Source organism: Dermacentor andersoni, chromosome 2 (genome assembly GCF_023375885.2).
Source record: "Dermacentor andersoni chromosome 2, qqDerAnde1_hic_scaffold, whole genome shotgun sequence".
NCBI classification, from domain to species: Eukaryota; Metazoa; Arthropoda; class Arachnida; order Ixodida; family Ixodidae; genus Dermacentor; species Dermacentor andersoni.
In genome coordinates, this window is record NC_092815.1 from 5,783,941 (window position 1) to 5,810,296 (window position 26,356).

At 46.9% G+C, this 26,356-nt stretch overlaps 1 protein-coding gene across 1 annotated transcript in view; it reads right to left on the reverse strand.

The window, feature by feature from the left end:
- Positions 1-26,356, reverse strand: part of LOC126542920 (retinol dehydrogenase 12-like) — a 136,044-nt gene that overhangs the window by 57,577 nt on the left and 52,111 nt on the right. The window contains exons 3-4 of the mRNA XM_072286104.1: positions 2,867-3,106; positions 2,657-2,743 (exon numbers count right to left, since the gene is read on the reverse strand). Of these exons, the coding sequence (XP_072142205.1) occupies positions 2,657-2,743; positions 2,867-3,106 (327 nt within the window). The remainder of the gene's footprint in view (positions 1-2,656; positions 2,744-2,866; positions 3,107-26,356) is intronic.

Below are 26,356 nucleotides of genomic sequence, written 5' to 3' on the forward strand. Positions count from 1 at the left end.
GTTGCGCTGTAACAAACGTTAGTATGAATCCCAACCAACTGGCCCAACTTGCCGTTCTGACATTGGATTGGATTGGAGAAACTTTATGCATGCCTGCAGTTGGGCGCTCGCGCGCCCCGACGAGGGCCTATTTCATCCTCGAAGTTGCCGTTACTCGGCAATCTTAAAATGAATGTAGTGCATGTTCACAGCAGCCCACCCCACCACCCATCCTCGAAGTTGCCGTTACTCGGCAATCTCAAAATGGATGTAGTGCAAACCGCACCACGTCATACTGCGCACTGGTCAATAATGACGCTGCTCAGCTAAAATAAAAGAGCCTGAAGGAGGCGCTACGCAGTGTGGCGCCATCTCTCAAGGCGACGCGATACCCGCGCCTGACTGTTAAGTCACGGACAGCTGGTTTTCAAAGGAGCACAGGCAACCCTGTCTCAGCGCCAAAAGGTGACAATCAAGCACATTGAACAAATAATTACCAACGCCAACCGCACGCTTGGCTACCTTCGTCGTAACTTTTAATCCACCCCGATTTCACAGAATATACTCTTGTACACCACTTTAGTAAGGGCAAAATCACAATACGCTGCTTCAATATGGGATCCGGGTACTGAAGTTCTGATTAAATCTCTTGAACTCATTCAAAATAATACTGCACGGTTTATTACAGGAAATTACAGCAGAGCGTCCAGTGTAACATCTATGAAAAATACATTGCGCCTGCCTCAGCTCGCCCATCGCCGTCAGTATTTTCGTCGTTGTTCATTTCACAAAATTTATTATGATAATCCCTACTTGCGATCCATCTTGATATCCGAGCCTTCATATGTCTCTGCCGGCACTGATCACCGAGATTAATTTACAATCATTTCTTGTCGAAAAAAATGCTGTTATTAGTCTCATTCCCCGTACAGCATACGACTGGGACCACCTTCCCGGACAAACCGCTGTTAGCTTTCGCCGGACGCCAAGGGCGATACGTCATCCCCCTACCTTCTACTTGGTCGGACGCCAAGGGCGATACGTCATCCCCTTACCTTCTACTTGGTCGGACGCCAAGGACGATACATCATCCCCCTACCTTCTACTTGGTCGGACGCCAAGGGCGATACGTCATCCCCCTACCTTCTACTTGGCCGGACCCCACGGCGCCGAAGAGGTCATTCACCCGACCTTCTCCCAGGATTCGTCGAAAAGAGGATCGACTTCTCCTTCCCGTGCTCGGTAATGCAGGAGGAGGGGCCCTCTCTCGGTGCCTGTCACGTGTCCTCGACGGAAGCAAGATCCCGCCCACACTTGTAGAGAGCCTATTTAAGGGGCTCTGAAATGTACTTTTGATATACTTCATGCTCTTCTTATTTTCTTTCAACTACCTTTGAATAAACCTTGCAAGTTTCGCACTAGCAAATCGTCTCGCCCTTGCTCGGTCGCCATGGTCTACCGGATGCCTGCAGCCCGCCGACAACGCCACGCTACCCAATAAGTAATGTCGGTCGAGCTTCGATAGGCAGGCGCCGCTATTTCTCGGCAGCAGTACGGTACGCTACCCTGGAGTACGCAACACCGCCCCCATTGAAGAGAATTTCCTGCCTCGCACTACTTTAGCTAATACTGGTACTTCAGGAACCACCTAGATATGTTATACACCAACATTTTGCTGCATTTTCTTGTTTTTCAAATTTTTGTACCCACGCACCTCTGTAATGCCTTTGGCCTTGAGGATAAATAAATGAAATGAAATGAAAGTGTGTGGTGCCCTGTACGTCCCTTTTGAGCGTTGCCCTATTGGAAATGACAAATAAAACTTCAACGTGCTAGAAGTTACCACTTGAGTTATATTGTGAACAAACATTAAGAAGAACTCGGAAGCAATATTTTCGTAACTTGTTTAGGCGGTAACCAGCATATCTAATGCGGTCTTGTACAAAGGGTTGGGGGCCAGAGACCGCTTTCTTTAAATATTTGACTGTTTGCCCGGAGGATCTCGTTTTATTCTCGCAACTATGCCTGAATCGTCCTGGTGGAATTGCGCAGTCATTGTGACTCAGTGTTCGTATCGTCTTTTGTTGAAATAAACTTTTTCTAAACACGTAACGGCTGTCACTTCTGGCTCTTTGAAGGTCGCCCATAACGGTGACCAAAGGCATTTCATGCTTAAAGCACAAATACTGCGTCGGGAACAAAGGTTCGTCCACACCTACGAGTGTTCGGCGAGTGCGACCGATTTAGCCAGGAAAATCTGGCTCTTAGCACATTCTCTACTGCAGAACTTATGTCTATACTACGGCCGCGCCGGAATCAAGTATATCGCACTTTTGCTTTAATGTTATTTGTTATGTTTTATCACGCACAGTTAAACATTTTAAATATTCGAAAACTATGCGAAAAGTATTCGTGTTTATGAATAGTGAGTTACCAATAATTTCGATGATCGAGTCGGAAAGAACGATATTCGATTTCTTTTAGGAAAGTTTCCAACATTTGCACAGTCAGACCTTTTTGTGATCGTACTGTAAGCATATTGAGGCTTTATGTGGCAAGGGACTAAGTGATAGATACTCATAGGCGTACCGCGTTCCGGCAATGTTAGCGAAGCGGCACTTTTTGTCTACAATGCCCTAGAAACCGGCAAATAGCGCATGTTAGTCTGAGAGCCCACCTGTCAGCAGAATAGTCAGCAGGAAATGACCCAGATAGTTGCTCTGCAGGCCCACTTCGTATCCGTCCTCTGTGAGCATCAACTTGTCTGCGAAAACAGGCACAACATTAAGCGATTTACGCCACGCACAGAAACACACACGTACGTGTGTGTGAGAGAGCGACAGAGAGAGTGTGTGTAGGTGCGCGAAGCGCTGCAGCTCGTTCTTGCCTGGGATGTTGCCTGCGTTGTTGATCAGCACGTCAAGTCTTGGTTCCGTCCGGACGACGTCTTCAGCGAACGCCCGCACCGACTTGAAGGAGCACAGGTCGAGCTGCTTGACGACCACCGCTTCGCCAGTTTCCGCAAAGATGTCTCGAGCGGCCTTTTGGGCGCGCTGCAAGTTTCGGCAGGCTAAGATCACGCGGGCCTTCCTCCTGGCGAGTTCCTTGGCCGTCTCCTTTCCGATTCCTGGAAGGTGGCCCAGAGAATAGCACCTGACAACAAGCGCAATGTGCTGTGCTGCACGAATTAGTCTCACGCACAAGCTTAACTATATATATATATATATATATATATATATATATATATATATACAGGTTGTCCCAACTATCATGCACCAAGATTTCAACATGGAAAAACCACACAGCTGGACAGGGCCAAGGTAATGTTTGCGGTCGCTTGGAGATACTGCGATCTTTCTTTTTGCATTCCGCATAACCACATAATTAGTCTTGATTCAACTTGTCCAATATTATAATTAGGTGAAAGGTGACCATGAAAGAATTGTAGGGCAACATGAAAAACTCCCGATGCGGTTTTCTGTTTCTCAGTACGTCCTATAGATAAAGGTGTTTTTCCGGGCGTGAAAGTAGTCGTGAAAGAATACACGCTAAGTGCCGCGAGCGCGCAGTCGCGCAGCAACTTCGCGTGTATTCACGGGCTTCTTTCAGGCTCGGAAAAACACCGTTATTGCGATATCAATTATATGGACACTGGAAGCGCATTTCCGCCGTCGCCGTGAGTGTCCGTATAAAGTCCACGGGCTACAACACCGTCGCCGCGCGCGCTACGCTGTACGTGCGAGCGAAGACGTGGGAGCCGACAATCGCGGCTCCATCTCGCCAGTGCGAAAGCGGGCGGGAAGCGTGCCTTCACCAGCGGCGCGCGAGGCACCCAACGTTGCGAGGCGGGTGGCATTGCCTGCAAATGCGCACGCGGCGGCTGCATCTCGGGGGCAGCGTCTCGGTGCGTCGGTGGCTCGTAGCGCTGTGCGCACTGTGTGTTCTCGGCGCTTGCTTTTCGTTGAAGCGACAGACAACACGAATGTCACTTTGCTCGGTGCTGCTGCCGCGATTCCTCACGCCAGCGTTTTGACAGAGAGTTCCCGCGCTTCTTTTACTTAAGTTGTTTGACGTGTGGCAGTAGCCTTCTGCATTTATTATTAACCATCAGTATGCAGTTACACTTTTGTTATGTTTATGTACACCAATATAAAAGTATACAAAATAAAGATAACAGGATTGTTACTAACGCGAAGCTTTTATTTCCAAGAACAGAAGCACATCTAGCCATTGATTCATGCACTTCACCTCCTGGGCAATGGCTCAGCTTCAGCTGCTTGGTCATCTGCCGCTTTCCTGCATTGCCACTGTTAAGCCTCTCAGAAGGGGGGCAAAGTAGGTTATTTCTCCCCCACCCACTTTTGGAATCACGGAATACGGCGCCTGGAGTCTCGACCAAGGTCACTCGAGTCTACATAAAGCCGCTTGAAGCCCGGATAAGGGAGGTCTGGTCTCTCCACCAGCTGCACGCAGAGTGTCGGCCACATTGGTGTACTCATCTCCGGTATGTATGTAGAACACGGGGTCTACTCGGTTCCAGCTCGTAGACTTCCCCATCTCTGCACATCTGCAGTAGTCTTTGATCAAGGCACTGATTCGGGCTGCTTGGTCTGTCATACTAGGAACCTAAATAGTGCAATTGAGGTTCCCAGTCCTTTTAAGACGGTTTTTATTTATTTGGCCGTGAAAGGTGTCCTCGCGGTAAAACTGAGGGAGCACGAAGCGTTCGCTTCTCGCCGCCAGCGCTCTTCATCACGCCAGCCTTGTGGCAGCAAGTTCTCGTGACTATCGAGTAAGAAGTGTTTTTATTTACCTGTGCGTGCGTGACAACACGCTTGTCATAGGCGTATCTACCGGTTCGGGGGGAGCCATGCTCACCTATACCCCCGCCCCCTCCCTCCATACACACACATGCTTCTGAAAGCGGGCACTGTCAGCTGCACACTGACAAATCCAACAAAAGAACAGCTGATGTCAAACTTTCTGTCAGAATTGCACCCACACAGGTAAGATTTCTTTATTACGTACGCCCTGCTTGGGCAGCTAGGATTGTTTTTCGCGCGTCGTGTGCTGTAGCAGATGACCGGTCAGACTAAGCAGATAGGGTTGCCGTACTTTGCGGTTTGAGACGCGTGCGGGACGCGCCTTGTGAGCCTGAATTGCTGAGTCGCTTGGAGTTCAAAACAAGTTTATTCTATACCATCCATTGTTTGTCGGGCTGTCTAACCTAACCATCTTCGAAAACACAAAATCAGATTTGATTCTTATAATTTACCGGTATTTAAGTAGCGTTGCTACTTTAGCGATTTTGTCGCTAGGATTTGGTGACTTTTTTACCTGTTTACATCAAGGTTTTAGACTCAGCAATCAGATTTTTTTTGGGACCTAAATGAACAACGGGTGATATTTTAATGACTTATAAGTTAGAAAGGTGGCTTGAAAATGGCCTTCTACAATGCAGTTTAATATTCAAAATGTATATGTAAGCGGCCGAAACCCCCTGTACGATGCACTGGCTCAGTGACCATGATGAACCAATGGTTGCCTTCACATTGGTAGCCTTCGCATTGTGATTGTACTTCAGAGCACAATCACAATGTGAAATGTGTGTCATCATGGCCATCATACTGCTCATAAAATTGATGTTTCTTTATCATTTACAAGACCTATTTGAATGTGATTATACGCTGCGGGTTCAGTGCTGCTACCAAATCTATTCGATTGGTAGAAGTGCGCGAAAGTGTCAGTGAGCTAATTTACAAAAGCCAAATGGCATAAATTTTGTGTTCTGATTTAGAACACAGCAGGTCAACAAGACATATCGACTGCGTGAAAAAAAAGGCGTAAAATTGGCATGGCTGAGCTCGTTCGTGCGCGTCTGAACAAATCGCTGCCGTGCTCCCACGGCTTGCGGACCAATGAGTGCGTCACAGTGGCATTCAGGTAGATCAAGGGCGAGAATGTGGTATTTTACTTGTACAAAGCTTGGGTATTGCTTTAACTGGACGCGCCCAAGTGCGTTCCACAGAACTTAGTTCTCCTACCACAAACGTCGAGAGTGAGCGAGTAAAAACTTCATTGAATTTGTCCGGCGATTTGGGCGGGTTTGGGCCGCCAGCACCCCAGCCTAGGTGACGGCCTCGAGTCCTTGGACACGGGCGGCTTCCTCGGCGTGCCGGACGGCCCGCAGTTAATCCTCGAGAAGCACAATAAATTAGGGATCATATTGTTACGCGAAGGACGAGTCAGTAAGACGAGCAAACCCGCCGTGGTTGCTCAGTGGCTATGGTGTTGGGCTGCTGAGCACGAGGTCGCGGGATCGCATCCCGGCCACGGCGGCCGCATTTCGATGGGGGCGAAATGCGAAAACACCCGTGTGCTTAGATTTAGGTGCACGTTAAAGAACCCCAGGTGGTCGAAATTTCCGGAGTCCTCCACTACGGCGTGCCTCATAATCAGAAAGTGGTTTTGGCACGTAAAACCCCACATTTAAAAAAAAAAAAAAAGACGAGCAAATATTTACAGGTTATATTTACAACAGCGGTTGCAGTGCTGACAGATTAGATTCACAGCGCGAGCCCAGTTCGTTCTTCCTCCTCTTTTCCTCGAGTGACGGCGCCCACGCGCCACGTTCAAACAATCAAATATCACACGCGTGTAGCAATATGCAGACTAAGTGTATTTTAAAGCAAGGAAAACTACGTTGCTTGTGTTCTTTTGAATCCTGCTGTATTTGTAACCTTCCAATCTGAAGGTAATGAAAAATTTAAGCTGCCATAATCCGTTATATAAATATTATAGGTAGGCAATCGAATATCGACTTTTTCGAATACGAATCTAATATGCATAGTGAGTATTGAATATACAATATAATATCGAATAGATAAACGCATACGGACATATTTACAGCAGAAATATTTATTTTGGTATAATTAGAAACACGCTTGTACTGAATAGAATCAACTATCACGGACAATTAGGATAATTTCTAACACAATATTACTACAACCATCGCGAAAAGAACTGTATGAATACCCACTTCACAACTTTAGAGCCTGGTGCCAAACGAGATTTCTAAGAATGACAGGCTGCCGTATTAATAACTTCCCGAGAACACAAAATAAGTAGTTGTTGAAAAAATATCAGAGGCCACGGAGAAGAAAAAGCAAATGAAGTATTTGTGTGCCCTAGACACAACAAAATGCCTGTTACAATGGAAACATCACTGGTCGTAACGTAAACGATAAAATTCTTACATGGCTGGACTCCAATCAAGACTAACTGACAGGCACAAGCAAAAATAGCCGGTTATCATGTATTGGACGAAAACAAGGGGAACCGAGGGGCCCGATTTTGTGAAAACGCTCGCACACATTCAATGTCCGTAAACCATTGGACGCTCGAGGCAAAACGCCGGGACACTAAAGTTAAATCCACACATGGAAGCGACCATATTTCAACATACATAAAGATTAGAGGAGTTGAGTAACGCTCCTCTGCTGTCTTGCGTACAGTTGATTGGACAAAGTTTAAGATATGGATGACGCACGTCGGGAAGGCCTTTCACCCACTATCGAAGATTCAATCGCAGAGACATTGAAAACATCCATCTGCTAGCTTACAAGGTCAGCAAGGCGAACAGACTTGGACATGAAACTGGAGAGGCTGCCTGCGGCCCGCCGACAGGCGGAGAGGAGGTATCGGCGCACGAAGTGTGTCTTGGATCTGAGGGCTTCACGACGCGCACAAAAGAAAGTCCAGCGTCGTATGGGTAAATTGGAAGACAAGCGATGTAAAACTTTCTGTCAGTCGCATGATCCAAGAAAATCGCTCTCGCACATATGGAGAACGATTAGGGGTCTTTGCTCATCTCCGCATCAAAGGAAGCCCTTTGCTGCTCTGGCATTCTACCAACTCCGCTCGGAACTTCAAGTGGCCGAAGAGTTTTGTGTACGGGTTGCTGGGTCCGTGGCCATCATTACTGATGCAACATTGAATGACATCCCTGAGGCATGTGTACCAGAAATGAACGTGCTATTTTCACTCGAAGAGCTCGATGCTGCGTTGGCGACCTGCAGGCGTTCTTCGTCACCAAGACCTGATGGCATCACGTATGCTGCCCTATGCCACCTTGGACATGACGCACGTGATGAGCTGCTCAACTACTACAATGAGTCTTGGCAGAACGGCGCCGTTCCTAAACAATGGAAATCGAGCCGCTTGATCCCCATTCTGAAACCTCGAAAGTCTCCGCTTGAGCTCTCATCATATCGTCCGATTGCGCTTTCGAGCTGCGTCGGCAAAGGGATGGAAAGAATGATTCTCGCTCGCTTGTAATGGTACCTAGAGAGATTCAACATCTATCCGGACGCCATGACGGGCTTTCGTCGAGGTCGCTCGTCCATCGACAACGTCATTGACATCGTAACTTGGGTCGAAAATCAAAAAAGCCTCAGGCGCCTATCAGTGGCACTTTTTCTAGATATAAAAGGAGCATACAACCACGTCGCCCATGAGGCCATACTGAACTCACTTGAGGCTGTTGGAGTTGGTGGCTGGATGTATCAATGGATTCGGGACTATTTAACTGAGAGGTGCTTTTTCTTACAGACTGAAGACTGCGTTCAGACTTCGGTCTTACAGACCGAAGACTGAACTTCAGAACATTACATCTGCCGTGGTGTGCCGCAGGGTGGAGTGTTGAGCCCCATCTTGTTCAACCTCGTCTTGGTAGGACTAGCGGAGTACCTACCGCGGACAGTTCACGTCTCAATATACACCGACGACATTTGCATCTGGGCCTCTGCCGCGACTCGCACTCAGGTACGAGCCAGGCTTCAGCGGGCGGCAACCATGACAGCGTCTTATCTCCGAGGACAAGGCCTCAGTGCGTCTACTGAAAAATGCGCATTGGTTGGCTTTACGCGCCAACAAATGTCATCGTATCCTGTTTCAATCAATAGTCAAGCTGTATTTTATGCTACGACGCATCACTTTCTGGGTGTCATCATTGACCGCAACCTCTCGTAGAATCCTCACTGCGTCTATCTGAAGAAGAAATTAGTTGCCATTGCTCAGGTCTTCAAATTTCTCTGCGGGAAAAACTGGGGTACACCAGTCCATTCTATGATGCAGCTCTACAGGGCACTGTTTCTCGGACTCCTACGTTACAGTCTACCAGTGTTGTAAAATGCATGCAAGACGAACTTTCGCGCTTTGGAGAGCATACAAGGTCAAGCCCTACGCACGTGTTTAGGGCTGCTTCGGTGCAGCTCAACAGCAGCAACAATTGCCATCGCTAGGGATCATATGATCCAGGCACACGTAGCTGTCGACTCTTTCAGAGCGCACATTCGCCATCTGTCAAGGATCTCCGACCATCATTTGGCCTCCCTACCAACCGAAAGACCTCAAGCGGCCTTTTCAAGAATGACTAGCGCTCATCAAGAGTGCATACCGTCATCTTTTACACCGGCGGCGAGGTCTTCATCTGCCCTGTGGTGCCTGCGAAAGCCTCAAGTCAATTTTGCTATTCCTGGAATGACAAAAAAGTCCAATCAGCCATCGCGGGCTCTGAAGCAACTTACGCTCCTATTACTGCACCAGACGTATCATGACCACATACAAATATATACCGATGGTTCGACCTCACCTACCAGCTCAACTGCCCCATTCGTCGTTCCAGCTAAGCAGGTTACAGTTAGATTTAAATTGTCACACATGACTACATCTACGTCGGCAGAACTTGCAGCTCTCCATGCCGCTATGATGTACGTCACCGAATAGCCAACAGAGAAATAGGTCGTATTTTGTGATTCTAAGGCAGCCCTTCACAGTATCAAGTCTGCATTACATCACAGAACTTACGAACCAATCTGACATCAGGGAAGTCCACTACCATGCACTGGAAAGAGAGCACAACATTATATTTCAATGGATTCCTGCTCACTTTGGCATCGTCGGCAACAACCTAGCTGACCAAGCTGCCTGGTCTGCCCACGACGATACCTAGACGCATTCAACACATTTGGCAAGGTCGGACGCTGCCAGGAAACTTCGCTACATGCACGCAAAAGTCACAAGATCTCAGTATTTCAAGGGCCTTCAATTGCAGATTACGTAAACTGGAACCCACGCTACGGCTACAACTGCCATCTAGCCTTTCCCGCGGCGAAACAACCTGTGCCGCTTGTGGCTGGGAGTGGCGTTCACGAACGCATACTCCTATCGTTTGGGAATGGCCGGGAGCCCGATGTGCGCGGGGAAACCATCAAGCACCTACTTTGTACCTGCCCTCGCCTCTCTCTGCAGGCAACTTTACACTGACTAGACTTAAGACCGTTCACCGAGTCAAAGGTACTCGGACCGTGGCCACACCCGCCACTGGCACGAAAAGCGATTCGTACACTAGTGCAATACTTGAAGTGCGCCGGCTTAATTGTGTTGTGTCCCTGTGTATAGGGTCCCTCCCACACGCACTCAGTGCTCACTCGCTCTCGTTTTGCTCTTTCCCCTTTACCCCACCCCCAGTGTAGGTTAGGAAACCGGGTGCTCTTCTGGTTGACCTCCCTGCCTTTTCTGTCCTTGCTTTCTCTTATCTCTTCTCGCACATATTTGTTAGCCAAAAGCATATGAAACCAACAGATAAAGAAGAAAAGGAAAGCATAACCAAAGTCTCCGTGACGTTGTCATAGTTTGTGGAAATCATTTAAAGTTGCTGTACTGATGACTATAATAATTTTGTATTGTTTGGTTTCTTCTGTGGTATACGTTGATGCACTGTAAGTAATTTTATCCCAGTTTTGTTTTCGTATTGTATTTACATTTACGCACTGTTCTTTGGCCTCACCGATGTCACCTTTGCCCTATGTAATACCCTCCCTAGAGGGCATTTAGGATTATTGTGAAATAAAATTAATAAATAACATAGGGAAAATTATTTGTCGTTCTTTATTGAAGTGTAAAAATGAGGAACTACAGGGAAATGGAGGAAAAAGCATCTAAACTACGGTGACAGCCGAACCCACAACCTCGGCATTACCCGCACGTTGCATTAAATATTGTGATGAAGCGACGATGAGGTTTCCCCGTCCATGCATTCTTGGGTATTTATATACGTGTACAAAATCTATAAACCAAGGAGTGTTAACCAGCGCAACTCTTCCACTGCAAAACCGCAAACAAAGCTTGCATTACCGATCTTGTTTGTGCATTGCGTGAAAAACTTTGTCGTTGTATTACTCATTAATTTTAGTTTTACATCAGACAACTATAATTTAAGATAGTGTAGTCAGCATGCGAAGAACAGTGACGCTACTTTAACAGTGGGTTGTTGCTAAATATTTGTTTAGTTCTGATATTCGTAAACACTCAATAGTTCAAATATCGCGCACCAATCACTTGTATTCGAAACATGGAATATTCTCCCACCCTATTTTGAATACATTAGCAAAGCTAAAGCTCTCTATACTCTGCTAGTAAATACACTGTTTTCCTTCAGCCGCACGAACATTAGAACAACATGACACGCCTAGGTAAATGAGTTGCTTCACGTTAGCTTATATAAGAGTGTTTCAGAATATCTACGTTCTTAAAATCCACTTGGCAGTTATAGAGACAATTTTAGTGACTTTTTTGCCTCACTTCAGCTGCGCGCTTCAGAATATATTGGCAACGTTAGACTGTAATAGTTTATAAGGTCCGATCGAAAACCAAATCTGTAGAGGACAAAGATAAATTTAACTGGTGCATTTTTCAGCTTTCTTCAGCCTTTTTTATTACAAAGAAAATCGGGCAATCCGCAAGGGAGGCGATCTTTGCAGCACGTGCCATCTGAGCCCGCTCTCAGTATACTTCGTGCATTCGTGAGCATGAACTTCTGTGTAACATCCAATGAATATTTTAGGATAAACCAACACGAAATTAACACAGTAAATTAAAGAACGTGTCAATGCTTATTAGTCTGCGGCTGCTAAAGCAGCATCTATAGGCCTGACCGCTCCCCCCCCCTCCCACCCGCGCTGCGCGCCGGCTTGCTCCACTGCCCTTGGCAGGAGCTTTGTGATAAAGCATACGCAAAACGAGCATGTGCTGCCGAGAAGTCAAAGGGGAAACTGTGCACGGGTTTACATAAGCACAGCTTGCGCTGTTGGCGCGGCATCCGTGCCGACAGGACATATATATATACATATATATATATATATATATTAGAGTCAGTCAGTCAGTGCGTGAATAAACTTTTAGCCAGCAAAACGCGATAAAACGCGCACCTGGCTAATCCCGTGCACGAGGGGACTGACAGATCTAGTCTGCCGGTCCGATCGCGGGCGCGCTGGACAGCCGGGATTTTGTCCTCACAGACGAGACTTCGCAGGAGCGCGTCCCACTCTTCCTTGGTGAACTTCGGGCCCAGCGACTCGCACTCCCAGAACACATGAGGCAAAGTCGCAACCTCACCACAGGCCACGCAAGAACAATTCGGATAAATCTCGGGATATATGCTGTTAAGGGACGCCGGATTTGGGTAGGAGTTCGTTTGCAGAAGTCTGAGTGTGACCGCCTGCGGCTTGCTTAGCTTGGAGTGAGTCGGCGGAAAAACCCTTCTCTCAAAGTAAAAGAATTTAGTAAGTTCATTGTGCGTAATAGGAGCGTCTCCGTGTCCGGGCAGAGAGTCGCCCGATCCGAGGGCAGCGCGGTCGGTAAAGCCACGCGCAGCCTCGTGGGCAGACTCGTTGAAGTTCAGAGGAACTGCCTCAATCGCCCCGACAAAGGGAACCAAAGAATGGAGTGTATGGAGGTGTCGCCGTGTTTGGCGCCTTTCAGAATTTGAATTGCCTGCCGGGCTACCCGGCCTTTCTGGAATGCCCTGACGGCCACTTTTGAATCGCTATACACCCTTTCTCCCCGACCGTCTTGCATGGCGAGGGCAATGGCCACTTCCTCGGCCACCTCGGGGTTCGTCGCCCGGACGGAAGCACCGTTGATGACTTTGCCCAGCGTGCCCACGACGGAAACCGCAAAAGCCTTGCCGTCTCGGTATGCAGCTGCGTCCACGAAGCTTGCTTTTATCTTGTCCTTGTTTATTTGCTTCACAATACTCAATGCTCTTGCAATACGACGACCTGCGTTGTGAACGGGATGAACCTTGCGGGGCAAAGGGGCGACCACGATCTTCTCGCCTATTTCTCTGGATTTTTGGGTGTTTTCAGCAAAGTTCTTGCTGCGTGCGAGTCCGATTTCCTCGAGGATACGCCTGCCGGCCGGCGTGGTGGACACACGAGTTAGCTGGGCCCGTTCCTGAGCCTCGGCTCTCTCCTCCATGGTGCTGTTCATGCCGAACCGAAGGAGGTCCTTGGTATCCGTTCTGACGGGCGGCCCGAGGGCTCTCTTGACGAATTTTCTAATGAGGGAATTAAGCTTTTCTCGCTCGGCTCTGAGCCAGTTGTGCATGGCCACCGTGTAGGTGAAGTGACACAGCACAAAGGCGTTCATGAACCGAAGCAGATTGCCCTCCTTGAGGCCACGATGTCTGTTCGTGACCCTTCGGACGAGGCGAAAAGCATTGTCGGTTTTCGCAACCATCTTGCACGACGCAGTGCCGTTGCCGCCGCGTGGTTCGATGAACATACCCAGAACTCTGATGGTGTCGACCCTGGGTATTGGGTTACCGCTGCGAGTGAAGAGGTGAATGTCACTTTCCGAGACCGCTTTCCAGCCCTTGGGTCTGCCGCCTTTTTCTTTTCTATAAAGCAGAAGCTCTGATTTGGTCGGGGAGCATCTGAGTCCGGTGGGTAGCAGGTACTGCCCCGTGACGTCTACCGCCTCTTGCATGGCGCTTTCCAGTTGCCCTTCGCTACCGCCGGTGCACCAGATCGTGATGTCGTCGGCGAAGATGGTATGTTTGATACTTTCAACTTAGTCCAGATTCCTCGAGACGCCGAACATGCCGATGTTGAGGAGAGCAGGCGAAATGACCGAGCCTTGCGGCGTGCCCCGTGGACCCAGGACCACCTCGTGGGAGACAAAGTCGCCGATCCGCAGCTTCGCTTTCCTCCCCGTCAGGAACGAACGAACGTAGTTATATAGCCTGGGGCCCAGCTCGAGGTCTGCGACGGAGGCCAGAATGATTTCGTGGAGAACATTGTCAAACGCTTTCTCGAGGTCAAGTCCGAGCAGGGCCCTGGTGTCCCTGGTAATGCCGTCGATGATTTGATGTTTGATCATCTTCATGGCGTCCTGCGACGAGAGGCCGGCACGGAAGCCAATCATCTTGTGAGTATAGATGTCCCTTCGAGATATCTGTTTAATCTGTTGAGGATGACGTGCTCGGCCACTTTCCCGACGCAGGAGGTGAGAGAGATGGGTCGGAGGTTGTCCACGTTCGGAGCCTTGCCGGGTTTGAGGATCAGGACGACGTTGGCGGTCTTCCATTGCTCTGGGAAGCTGCCGTTTTTCCATGTCTGGTTGATCTTCTCGCTGAGGTATCCGAGCGAACGGTCGTCAAGGTTCCGCCGCATCTTGTTGGTGATTCTGTCGGCAGCTGGTGCACACTTCCACTTGAGCGCAAGAATGGCTAGTCTAATTTTCCCCACGGTGAAGCCTGCGTACAATTCCGGACGGGCTGGGCCGAGGTAGTCGGGAAACCGGTCTTCCTCGTCTCTGTGCTTCACGGGAAGGTACTCCTCTATGAGCTTGGCAACCAGCTCGTCCCCGGAACAAGAAACTACTATATATACATACTAGAAAAATAGTTACGCCACTGCCGTGTCAACTGCTTGGTGCAGTTTCCCCGTACAAAAATGACTGTTGATATATTGTTGGGCAATTGTTGAAACAACGGATTTCAACAAATTTTCAAAAGAAATTGAGTTCACTCAATTCTTTCACAACAATATTACCGTTGAGTGTTCTCAATAAACAATTCATTGGGTAATTTGTGTTGATTTTTCTATTTTCTTTATTTGTTGTGTAGCAGTTGAGTCCAGTATACAATAATTAGGCCTAGCATATGAAGACATTCCAAAAATTTATTACGAAGCGTTCCAACCTCATTCCTGTCACTTTGCGGTAGGTAGGCTCTTCTTTCGCCTCGCTTTTATTAAAAGAAAATAATGTGTGACCGACGGGGTGTAATCGAACGTCAGCCGTCGAGCCCGGTACTCTAACCAATAGGCCACGAGGGCGCGCATACATCCTCTCATTCGAAAGCCAGTAAGCTCTGAAATGCTTGGCGCGTGTGGCGCGTGCCACTTCCTCGTGCTGTCGCTGCAGCTGGCGGTTTGAAGCGCCTATCTCCGGGACCGCCCCACTTTTGTAGCCGTTTTCACTACGTAAAAACTGCAAAGTTAGACAAGATTCATGACCACCCAAGCTCATAACGATTTATTTCTTCACCGGTGTACAAATGCCATCGTCGTTTTAACATACACTAGATGACATAGCCATTGGTACGATCCAAAATGAGCACGTGTCGGGGTGCAGAAGAATGCGCAATTCACTTGCAAACACGGTGACTACGCGCATGTGGAATTCCCCAAAAGTAGACACTGCGGCAGCGCGGCCGGCGATAAGACAGGCGCCGATACGCGACGACGCTACCTTCGAGCATCGGACGCGCTGTGGGAACCGTAGGATGCAAGCGCGCACAGGCTACAAAAATACACGTGTGAGGTCTTCAAATTTCCTGCGACGTACCCTCTGTCCGTAAAGCAAATATAGTTTTTTTATCCAATGTCCGTGGTACTAGAGATCAAAGAACGACCGCGCTTTGAGGTCGCAGCGCGCAGCCGCTATAACCATTGACTTCAAAGAGCTTCGGATTCAGCAACAGCCGCAACAGTGTCACAGCTAATAGCTGTATCTCCGGCTGCTCCCGACTCTCGCCTTGCAAGAAGCACGCGATTTATATGAGCCTCGCCGAACTGTCGTCTTCTCACCTCCTAAGCCTGCAGGTCTCGTATGTACAGTCAAATAGAACACCAAAGGGAAATGAAAGAAATACAGGTAACGGACTCTTATCACACCTTACTTGTCACCTCGTCATCTGCAGGGGCGCTATAAACTTTTTACAAGCGTTACTTTTGTAAAAAATAGCAAAATCAGTAGCAATTTTTATTTCTAGGTAGCGCTACAAACGTAAAGGTAGCGTTCGGGCGTGTGTGTGCGCGCGCACGCGGTTGCAACCGTTGTAGCTTCGTTTTGCGCACACTTTTTGCAACAGTACACACGGTTATCGCTAGTTTTGTAGTCGCCTTTTTTGGTCGTAGTATTTGCTGTTTACGCTACAAATTAGGTTGTTCTTAAAAATTTATGAAGGTTAGTGGATAAAAAATTATTGCTAGTGAAATAGCGTTTTTGTAGTGCCGTTATTTTGTGTTTGAAAGGTTTTTATAACTCAATGCGATAGTGAAGCTGTGAACGACTTTCGGACTCAGTTATTCGGTTGCAGTTGTGCGGTGATTGGCGCCCCGTGCTTTTTGATGAAAGTATTTTTTTTTTCTTTTCAGACATCATGACGCACATGTTAATGAAATGCTTGAACGACGATAAGTGGGACGTTTATCCGTTGAAGTCGTTGGCTCACCCAGCTACTAGTCTTCTACTGATGTGCGAGCCTGGTTGTTTTGATGAGTTGCGCGGCAGAGGTCATGATGCCTGTTGGAAAGGAGGCACCCCGAAACAGTAGCAGCTGAACTTCTGCAGTTAGGTAAGTAATCTCGTTTTCTTGAGCACGTAGCCTTTTTTTCTATTTTGACATTGACAAGCGTGAGATGTTAAGCACACCGTTCACATTCTTCGAGCAAACCGCATGCCCCGGAGCAAAAGTGCGCGATACTAACTCTCGCTGCCGCCGTCACTTCAGTTGAAGCAATGGTAGGCGAAGAGGCAGCGGCGCCCCACGTGCGTAAAGTTGCATTGCTTCATTTGTTCCTGACTAATAACGTTTCCTTCATTTGTATGAGAGAACACAATTGGAACATAAGGATCGGCTTCTGTGCGCAGTGATAATTTTGTACAGTGGCCACGTCATCTTTCGTGGGGGCTCACGTGGGCCGTCTAAGCGCTTGTTATCGCGTTGCGATACGTGAGAGGCGCGCTGCCTTTCAAGGTATTTAGGCAGGCACTACGAGCTTAGGAGAACTGCGACAAATAATTGTGCAGCAGGTGTGCAGCTGTGCTACGCTTGTACCACACTCGTACCGGAAGCCAGTGTTGCACTTCACGCTTACGCATTTCGTAACTATGGCGGCCGCCGTGGCAATTTGGTGCTCGAGGTCGTGGATACGATCCCTGCAGTGGCCGCATTCCAAAGGAGCGGAAGGCAAAAACACTCGTGCATTGTGCATTGTATGCACGTAAAAAGTTCCAGGAAGTCAAAATTAATACAGTGTCCCCAACTACGACCTGCCTCATGATCAGATCGTTGGTTCGGCACGTAGGACATGAGAATTATTTTTTTTCGTAGCTCATCGTATACCATACGGTTAGTGTGATCACCTTTTGTGCCGTAGCGTTTAAGCGCGCCTCGATTTAGCTTGCGGCTAATGATGCGGCGCACTGCAAAATATATTTCGCCTCTTTGGGATTTGCGGAGAACGGCCAACCGTTTAGTCACAGCTTCCGCGCGGTGAGTGTACACGATTACGCAGCGCAAATGAACAGAGGTGTGGTGATGACGTCGCCAAAGAACACAGCCGCCGACGGGCTCGCCTTATCGCCTATCACCCCCAAAACTACCGCAGTAAGCATCTTTATCTCGCGCGGCGGGTTGCCGTTGAAGGCGTACTGTACAATTTTAATAGGCGATAACCGAAACATGCCACAGTTCTCTTCTGCCTCTTTGAGTTGGACTGATCCGAATTTGCGTTGCTTGCAGAAGCGAAAGGAGCGCCATTCCGCTTGTTGTCGCCTCGAGCTAAGCGTCGCACTCGAGCACCGTTTGCGCGGCGAAGAATGACGCGTGCATGAAGCTAGCTCACTGCGCGGACGCTACCGCGCAAAACGCGCAAGGGCCTGTACGCGACGTTCTGCACACAAGTCGCGCGGGATGATTGGCGCCACGCCGGAGCGGCTAGCTTCAAAGAAGCGGTACATGTTCTCACTCGTGCAGGCACGCTCACGCTCGCATCGCTCTCGGCGTATCTTGAGGTCATTCCTGCTGCTGGACTTCTACCCAAAAATTAGATATCTGCTTGGTATCGGCTATGCACTGTCGCTTGGTCTTTGGTTCTGCGAGAGTGCCGGGAATATTTTTCCCCGCTGTGAAACATCGCTGTGCGTGTTTTAGCTAACATTTACCGCAGCAACCCATTTCTTCCTTTCGACGACGGCACTCGTAAAGAGTCGCAAATTTTTACTTGCCAGTATAGTGTGTACTTCTATTTAGTGCGTAGTTATGTGCAGTGTGTGGCAGATTCTTCATCCGCGTAATCTCATTTTCTGTCCGCATTCCCTTCTGACAGGTTACGCATGCAGCAAATTCACAGGTGCTAAAGTGTTCTACGTCAAGAGCACCTTGGCGTCGTGCAAGAGACAGCCGTTGATATGTGGTTGATTCACTAGCAAGCTCGCAACTCTGTTGCCACTCTCAATCAAGTGGGATTTTCAACTATTTTTTGTGCTGCTCTGTGGTGTACTAACTGCCGCATGGACGCTGTGAAGGCTTACTTTTTTCGATTTACTCTGGCGTTTAGTAGTAAAGGATAGGCCACCTTTTGAGGGGAGGCATTTTCTTTTGTTTGTGAGAATGTTTACCAGCCTAACCAAGTGATACGTGCATACTGTAAACAGCAGCACGAACAGAGGCGGACGACGGACGTCGAAAAAGGTAGGAGCACACACGAGCGCAAGCTCAACTAAAAGCTTACTTTTGATGACAGAGGTATTAAAGACACTGGTCAACTTGACAAAGGTAAAAAGCCGTGCATGCGTGGCAGAAACAGCCACGTGCGACAAGAAAAGAATATGAAAAAGCCATGTCATGTAGAATAAATGTGCGGGAAAAACGAGAACTATCGGGCAAATCTTTCGAAAAAGCGAAAGATTTGTCTGATAAGTTATATTACCTAACGAGAAATACTCTTTTGATAACTGCAGCTTTTTCCCACTAAGGGAAACAGATAACTTGTTTATGCATTTGTTTCGTTTGTGATCAATAAATATTGCTTCTGGAACTCCTCTGGTGTTGCGGTATAGAGCAGAAAGAACGATTGTTTCATCACAAAGACCAGAACACAAGAGGACTTATGGAAGCATTATTTATTGATCACGAAGAAAAATTCATAAGCAAGGTTTCTGTGACCCTTAGTGGGAAAGAGTTGCTGTAGTACTTCTCGTTACTATCACTTACAGGACAAACCTTTCAGTTTTCATGTTTTCGTTAGTTTTTGACGCACATGTTTATTCTATAGGACGTCTTTCGGTCCTTTTTTGTTGTGCCGGGCTGTTTCTGTTGCGCATCCATGGCTTTTTCTTTGTGAAGTTGGCCAGTGTGTTTAATATCTTTGTCTTCACGAATAAACTTCTAGCTGAGTCAGTGTTCATGTATGTTCCTACCTTAATTCATCCTTCTTGTCTCTGTTTGGGTGGTTGTCAAATATAAATGTACACCGAATTGGCGAAGTGTCTATAGAATTGATACATGAAGTTATTTGCGCTGCTCATTTCGGGAAAAACGCTATAGGGCCTCATTTTCATTTTCTCTTTGTTTTTAACACTGATGTACATTTTTCTAGTTCAACTTCAAGAAGTCCCCTGAGGAAGCCAATAATAGTGATGGTAACTTCCTTTATGTGTAATATTTATGAATTTCATATATTCAAGGCATGACATGTCACATGCCTGTTTGTAGTTATGCAAGCATTCGTAGTTTCTAAACATACTAAGCTCTACTTTTCGGTTCTCATGATGCTGATTTGTACTGTGCTGCATTCTCCAGGCGCAGGAACCTTTTTTTGCGGTAAGTGCATATATATATATTTGCGAAAAAATTGTCGTGAGCTTAAATATGCATGTATATCACTTGTAATTTTTTTTCAACACGGGTGCTGTATCTTCCTCCGTCTTTGTTACTGCTTTGTTCCAATTTTTATGCAACTTTTATGTATTTTATGCAATAAAATTCAGGTAGCATTTTAATAACATTTTACCTGCACAATTGAGGTCATTGGGGTTTCGTATACGTATTTGCGTTTTTCACTGTCTCACCAATCTGGCTATCCACTCATTGGAACCTTTTCTCATCCTTTATGACTATTTCTGGGGTACTTGATACTGCAAGTGCAGGTGACCATTTATTTGGCTGTTTGGAATTGTGTTAGCCGTGTGTTACTTCCAATTTTGTGAGCTAAATAATTATTTTTTCTCTTATCGTTCAAGGTATTAGCCTTGCCTTATCTCTTTATTGACTGAGGTACCACATACTTGCTGGGTAAAGGGAAAAAGGCCCCGAAACGTGCTCTAATTAGCTTTGTGCAAGTGCAGAAAAATTACCTGAAAATGAGCTCACTAAATTGAGGAAATGCCACCAAGAAACTTTTCTGTACCCCAAACTAACATAATCAAATGGTGTACTTTTCTTGACTTGTGCCACGGAGATAAGCTGCATTCATTACACAAAAGTTTTAGGAGTTTATTTCTGAAGAAAGCAAACCTGGCTCGTCAGAAACATGGTTCAGGTGTTCACCATGCCTGACAACTTCCTATATCATGTCTCGGCAATTAATAGCTAAGTTCAGTGATGTTATTTTATAAAATATTTGGGCAACATGAAAATATATACATCTCGAAGACTAAAAGCTCAGGCAAGTCTACTTTGGTACTTCGTTATATTTTAATCGCGGTGAAAGACGTGTGCTAAAGGTTGTATATATTTACGTGAAGTCATTTGTTTCAAGTCTGTTATTTTGCCTTCTCACAGTCAGCCGTAGCTCTTCCTGTGATGTGTTAGTGTGCGAAACATTTAATGAAACATATTCAGATATCTTTTGTGTATTCACACGCAAACAGCTTCAAGTGTTCATGTGTTCAAAGTTGGTTGTTACAAGGGTATGCTTAAGCCCTGCCTTTTGAGTCGCTTTGCCTTCTAGTCATAAACTTAAGTTGGAAGTGAAGACCACAATAATCGTTTTGATTGAATTCATATGTATAGGTTTTTTCAGATGTATTTACATTGCTAGAGTGCTGTAGGTACTAGCCTATGTCTCCAGGTTCGATGTAGTGGTGCCTTGTGTACTGTAATAATGTTTCATGTGCACGCATCTTTAGTGTAAATAAAGGTACTTCGAATTGATCAGTCTCTCCTTTGCTTTTGTTTGTGTTTGGGAAAGTTATGAGCAGGCACCGGGGCATGCAAGTTTGAACAGCAAAGCAATTTCAATACATGAATAAAAATCCACTAGCCCAATGGTCAATGATATTTCAATGGCGACTTCTGAAATCTCCATGCCATCTCAACTAGGCCACAATGTACTTTTCAGTGCTGTGGCAACAATAACTCAACAACAGAACTACCACAACGTCAGTTCAACGCAGAATCAATGGTAACCCAATAACCATTCAACAAAACGAACACAACGGGCCGTCTAAGCACAATGAACTTTCAATGGTAACTTAGCAATTATTCAACATTGAGGTACCCAATCGTGTTTCAATTAAATTTCAGCGGCCAGTATTCAAGAGCCCTCAACACAACCCAACAATTCTCCAACAAACTCAATAATTCCTCAATAAAAAACTCAACATTGACCAACGATATTTCAATGTCTGCTCAATATTTTTTGTACGGGTCAATTAGCGCTCACTTACTGTAGCCCTTGAAAAGGGGCTTCAGTAAGTGGTATATATATATATATATATATATATATATATATATATATATATATATATATATATATATACAGAGATGGCTTGCCTCCCCCCACTAAAGAGATAGTTCCGCCATTGCCGTGTCAACTGCTTCGTGCAGTTTGAATTAGCGCTCATGTCTCGCACAGACTGCCAGATGCGGTCTCGCCTCGCGACGAGAACTTAGGCCTATATCAGAAAGAAAAAGTTGTTATCCGTATTGAACGGTATGTCTTCAAGTGCCACAACACTGATTTTCTATTGGATTGGTATTTCAACTTCGGAGAAAGTCTTAAATGAACCTGACTAAAGTTGCACATTGGGCTTGTTGATATATCATCATGGAGGCAAAAGGCGTAGCGCATCAGAAACAGGACAAAAGAACACAGAAACGTGTGTGTCACCTGTGTTCTTTTGTCCTGTTTCGGGTGCGCTACGCCTTTTGCCTCCATCTTAAAAGAACCGCCGACCCGAGACGCTGTACGGGCTGACCATTTTGATAGCCGTTTGTTGTTCTGCTCACAAGGGAAATGCAACATTTGCGTAGTTCCAGAATGCGTTTCAATCGACACGCCTGTATAGTCGCATATATATAGTCAGAGAAGCGTCGGTAATTAGTGCGACTCGCAGCCTCCAGCGACCCCACTTGTTTACGACGCCTCACATCGGCGCTCATCATTTCTTGCGCTGGCACGTACTGTACACGTGAAAAAAGATGGTTTACTTAAAAACAACGACGCGAAAGCTGGACTATAGAGTGATTTTTTCTAGTTAGATTTGTTTATTTCTGAACCCTGACGGGCCGACAGCGTGTAGACAAACTCAGCGGGTACGGTAGGCCTAATCTTCGACGTTACGGAAACGATACCTGGCGAATGCTAAAACGGGATTTGGAGCAGGAACGCTTGCCGACATGCGACTGACGCAGCTTTTGTTTGCCCACATCCTTGCCGCCCTTTGGTCAACGATCCTGCAGGGCGCTGTCGGCGAAGGAACGCTGTTCCTGCACACGCCTGTACTATCGTTCGCATCGAAAGTCGCGCGGTGCACGTCGGCATGTGGTGGCGCATTCGCACTGCCAGTCAGCGCGCATTACAAGTTTTCCGAAGAGCACGATCCTGACAGCGATGGGCGGCCAATCAACTTCGAACGGAAGGAACCATGTGACATGGAACAAGGCTACATAAACGTGCAGCCCTATGCCCTCGTGGAATTTGGAGCTGGAACGCTTGCCGACATGTAAATGACACCGTTTTTGTTTGTACAGGTTAGCTTTTACTATTCTTTTCAAATTCGAACAAAAATCCTTACGCTGCCGGCTCCTCTCACGATGGCATGTGCTGCTGCTGTGTACGGTAGACGTGTGCGAGCGAAACTGTCCAAAAGGCGATTCCGGCTTCTTTTTTTTAAATTGGGCATGTTATATTTGCTTCTGCTGTTGCTCCTCGCCGAAGGTGTGGAAAGGAATCCCAGTCCTGATGGTGTTGTCCAAATGAATTTGCCGAGTCACGATAACGCTACCCAAATGGATTAACTGAGAGGTTTGCTAATGGCCAGGTGACGATAATGAAGAAGCTGGACACTATTAAAACTGGGAACTCTGTTCGCAAAACATGAAACCATGATAGCAGAAAGGGATATCTTGGTATCAGGCAGGGGCACATTCAGGACGTCAATAAATTGGTACCGGAGCAGGCATATATAATCAAAGGTCTTTTGCTACAAGTTAAGGAGCTACAGAAGAGGTCGGTCGAGATGGCGGACAGAAGGCGGAGACGGAATCTAGTTTTCTATAGGGTAGACGACACTGACAAGCTTGAGAAGTGGGACCAGTTGGAAAAGTTAATTAAGAAGATTTGTAAAGATAACTTGGGAATTCAGCTAAAATAAGTACAAAGGGCGCACCGCATTGGTCGATTCAATGGGAAAGCTAAGCGGCCAATTGAAGCAAATTTTTCTTCTTACAAAGAAAAATAAGCCGTTCAGCTAAATGCCAAAAAATTTAAAGGGAGCGATTACAGTGTTGCTCAGAATTGCTCGCCTGAGACGCGTGGCGTACGCAAACGCCTGTAAGAATACGCGAAAGCTAAAAAGGAAGACATAAATAACAAAGTAAGGCTGAGCTTTGATAAGCTTGTTATAAATTGCAGGGTTTTTCAATGGGACAAAGAAAAGGAAGAAGGGGTTGCTGTTAGGAAGCCTTGACGTAGTGCCCTAGATACGCCCCTATCTCGACCTAGTTGCTTTAGTTGTGAATTGCCGAAGCGTGTGCCATAAAGTCGATGAACTTGTGGCCCTGTAAAGGCGAACATAGTATTGTCACGGAATCTTGGCTTAATCCTTAAATCAGCAATAATGAAGTTTTTCCAGAGAACTTTATTGCCTTTCGCAAGGATTGACTGAGCCTTGCTGGTGGCGTGCTCGTTCCTACTTGCACTCCTCTGCCCTTGATAACAGTCATGGGGCGAAATAGAAAACGCATGTGCACTTAGATTTTGGGGCACGTTAAAGAACATCACGGTGTCAAAATTAATCCGGAGTCCGCCACTACGGCTTGCCTCATAATCTGAGTGTGGTTTTGCAAGTACAGCCCCATAACCCAATTTCAGTTTAATACTCCTACCACAATGCGATGTGCCATGTGAGGAAATGACAACGCTCAACCCTCTCAGAGGTTATAAAGTATGGCGCACAACAACGCCTCAAGCGAACACCTCTCCCTGTGTGTTCTGTGTACTGCGCAGACAAACATTGTGCACGTAAGGTAACGTTTAACATCAACTCGCCTCTCTCGTGTTAGCCAAAACGTTGTAGAAATTAAGCTTTAGCCGTGAACGTCACCGCTGATTATCGTCAATCAAAGCATCCAGCACGGAAAGCTTCGCCTACATCGATTCCCACAGTGCGTGGGATCTGTATAATTATTTGTACCTCAGTAAGGCGTTTAATGTTGTATGCCATAAAGTACTCCTCGAATAGTTGGCACAACTTGATTCGTACCACTCTGTCACAGCACTGGTAAGAAGCTACCTACGCGACCGCTACTGCTACGTTAACGTAAGTGGTCAGTCGTCAGAACTTTATGCGGCTACAAAGAGAGTTCCTCAAGGGTCTGTACTGGGCCATCTTCATTTCTCGCTGTTTATTAACGATGTTTTGGCAGTCATTCAAACCCTTTCAATTTCGTGATACGCTGATGACGTGAAACTGTTAAAAACTGCAAGAAATGTTGATCATTGCACCGCTCTTCAGAAGAACATCGCAAATTTTGCGTTATGGCGTGCTGGAAGCGAGCTGATCATAAACGCACCAAAACCTAAAATTGCAAGCTTCATGCGGAAGACCAACAGGATCTTATTTCCTTATTGCGTTAAAGACCCTCTCCTACCAAGAGCCCATGGAACAAAGGACCCACGCTCAACAAACGAGGCAGCGTGTAGTTCGAACACTTGAGACACTACGTATCTCGGGTAGCGAGAGAACAGCCTGGGCCACTGGTAACATTCTATAAGAGCGTATGCCTTCCACTTTTTGAGTACGCCCCCGTCGTTTGGGGCGGCACTTGTAGGTCAAATTGTGAACTTCTCGAAAGTGGGCAAAAAAAAGTTCAAATCTACATTTCAGTATCGATTTTGTCAAAAGCCTTTGATCTCCATAGAGCTAACACAGACACTCACGTTACCTACCATCACCTGTAGACTCAACAAATCGGATGTTCTCTTTCTCGACAAATAATATATGGAAAAATATGCTGCTCGCATTTGCTTTCTAATGTGCGCTTCTTCATACCGCAGAAAAGCACAAGGAAACGGCGCTCCTTTCAGCCTTCCGATTTTCGTGACCCTCTATCTAGTGTGCGGGCAACATATTGTCGCAACGTCAAAACAGGGGTTATAGAGCAGGAGCCACAGCAGCATATCGCCGTTCTAATTATGAACGCAGCCGCGACTTTTTCTTCTTCACTGCGCTTTTACAAATACGCTCACGCACCCGCTCGGGTTCTCTTCAACGGAGTGCTCCGAAGAAAGCATCGGCCCGATACGCAATTTAAGCCTACGAGGGCGGTGCACAGAGGTAAACACGCAAAAAAAGAGAAAAAAGACAAAAATCAAAAGTTACTTCGACAGGTACGACTTCATCCGTACCACATGCACCACTTCAGGCAAGTGTCTGCGGCAACTCGAACTATTGTCACTGTCAGAAACGGGCTCGTAATTCACGTCACTCAGGCGGCGGATCACTCTGTGCGGCCCAAGGTACCGTCGTAAGAGTTTTTCCGAAAGTCCACGATGGCGTATGGGTATCCAGACCCATACTTTGTCGCCGGGAGTGTGGAAAACGGACCTGCATCAAAGATCGTATCGTTTCGCATCTTGGTCTTGCTGAATGCAGATACGTACGCGGCAAGCTGCCTGGCTTCTTCGGCGCGCTGGGTAAATTCGTCAACGTCGGTAGCTATGTCGTCAAACTCGTGCGGCAGCATGGCATCCAGCGTTGTCGTGGCTTCGCGACCGTTGACCAAGCTGAACGGTGT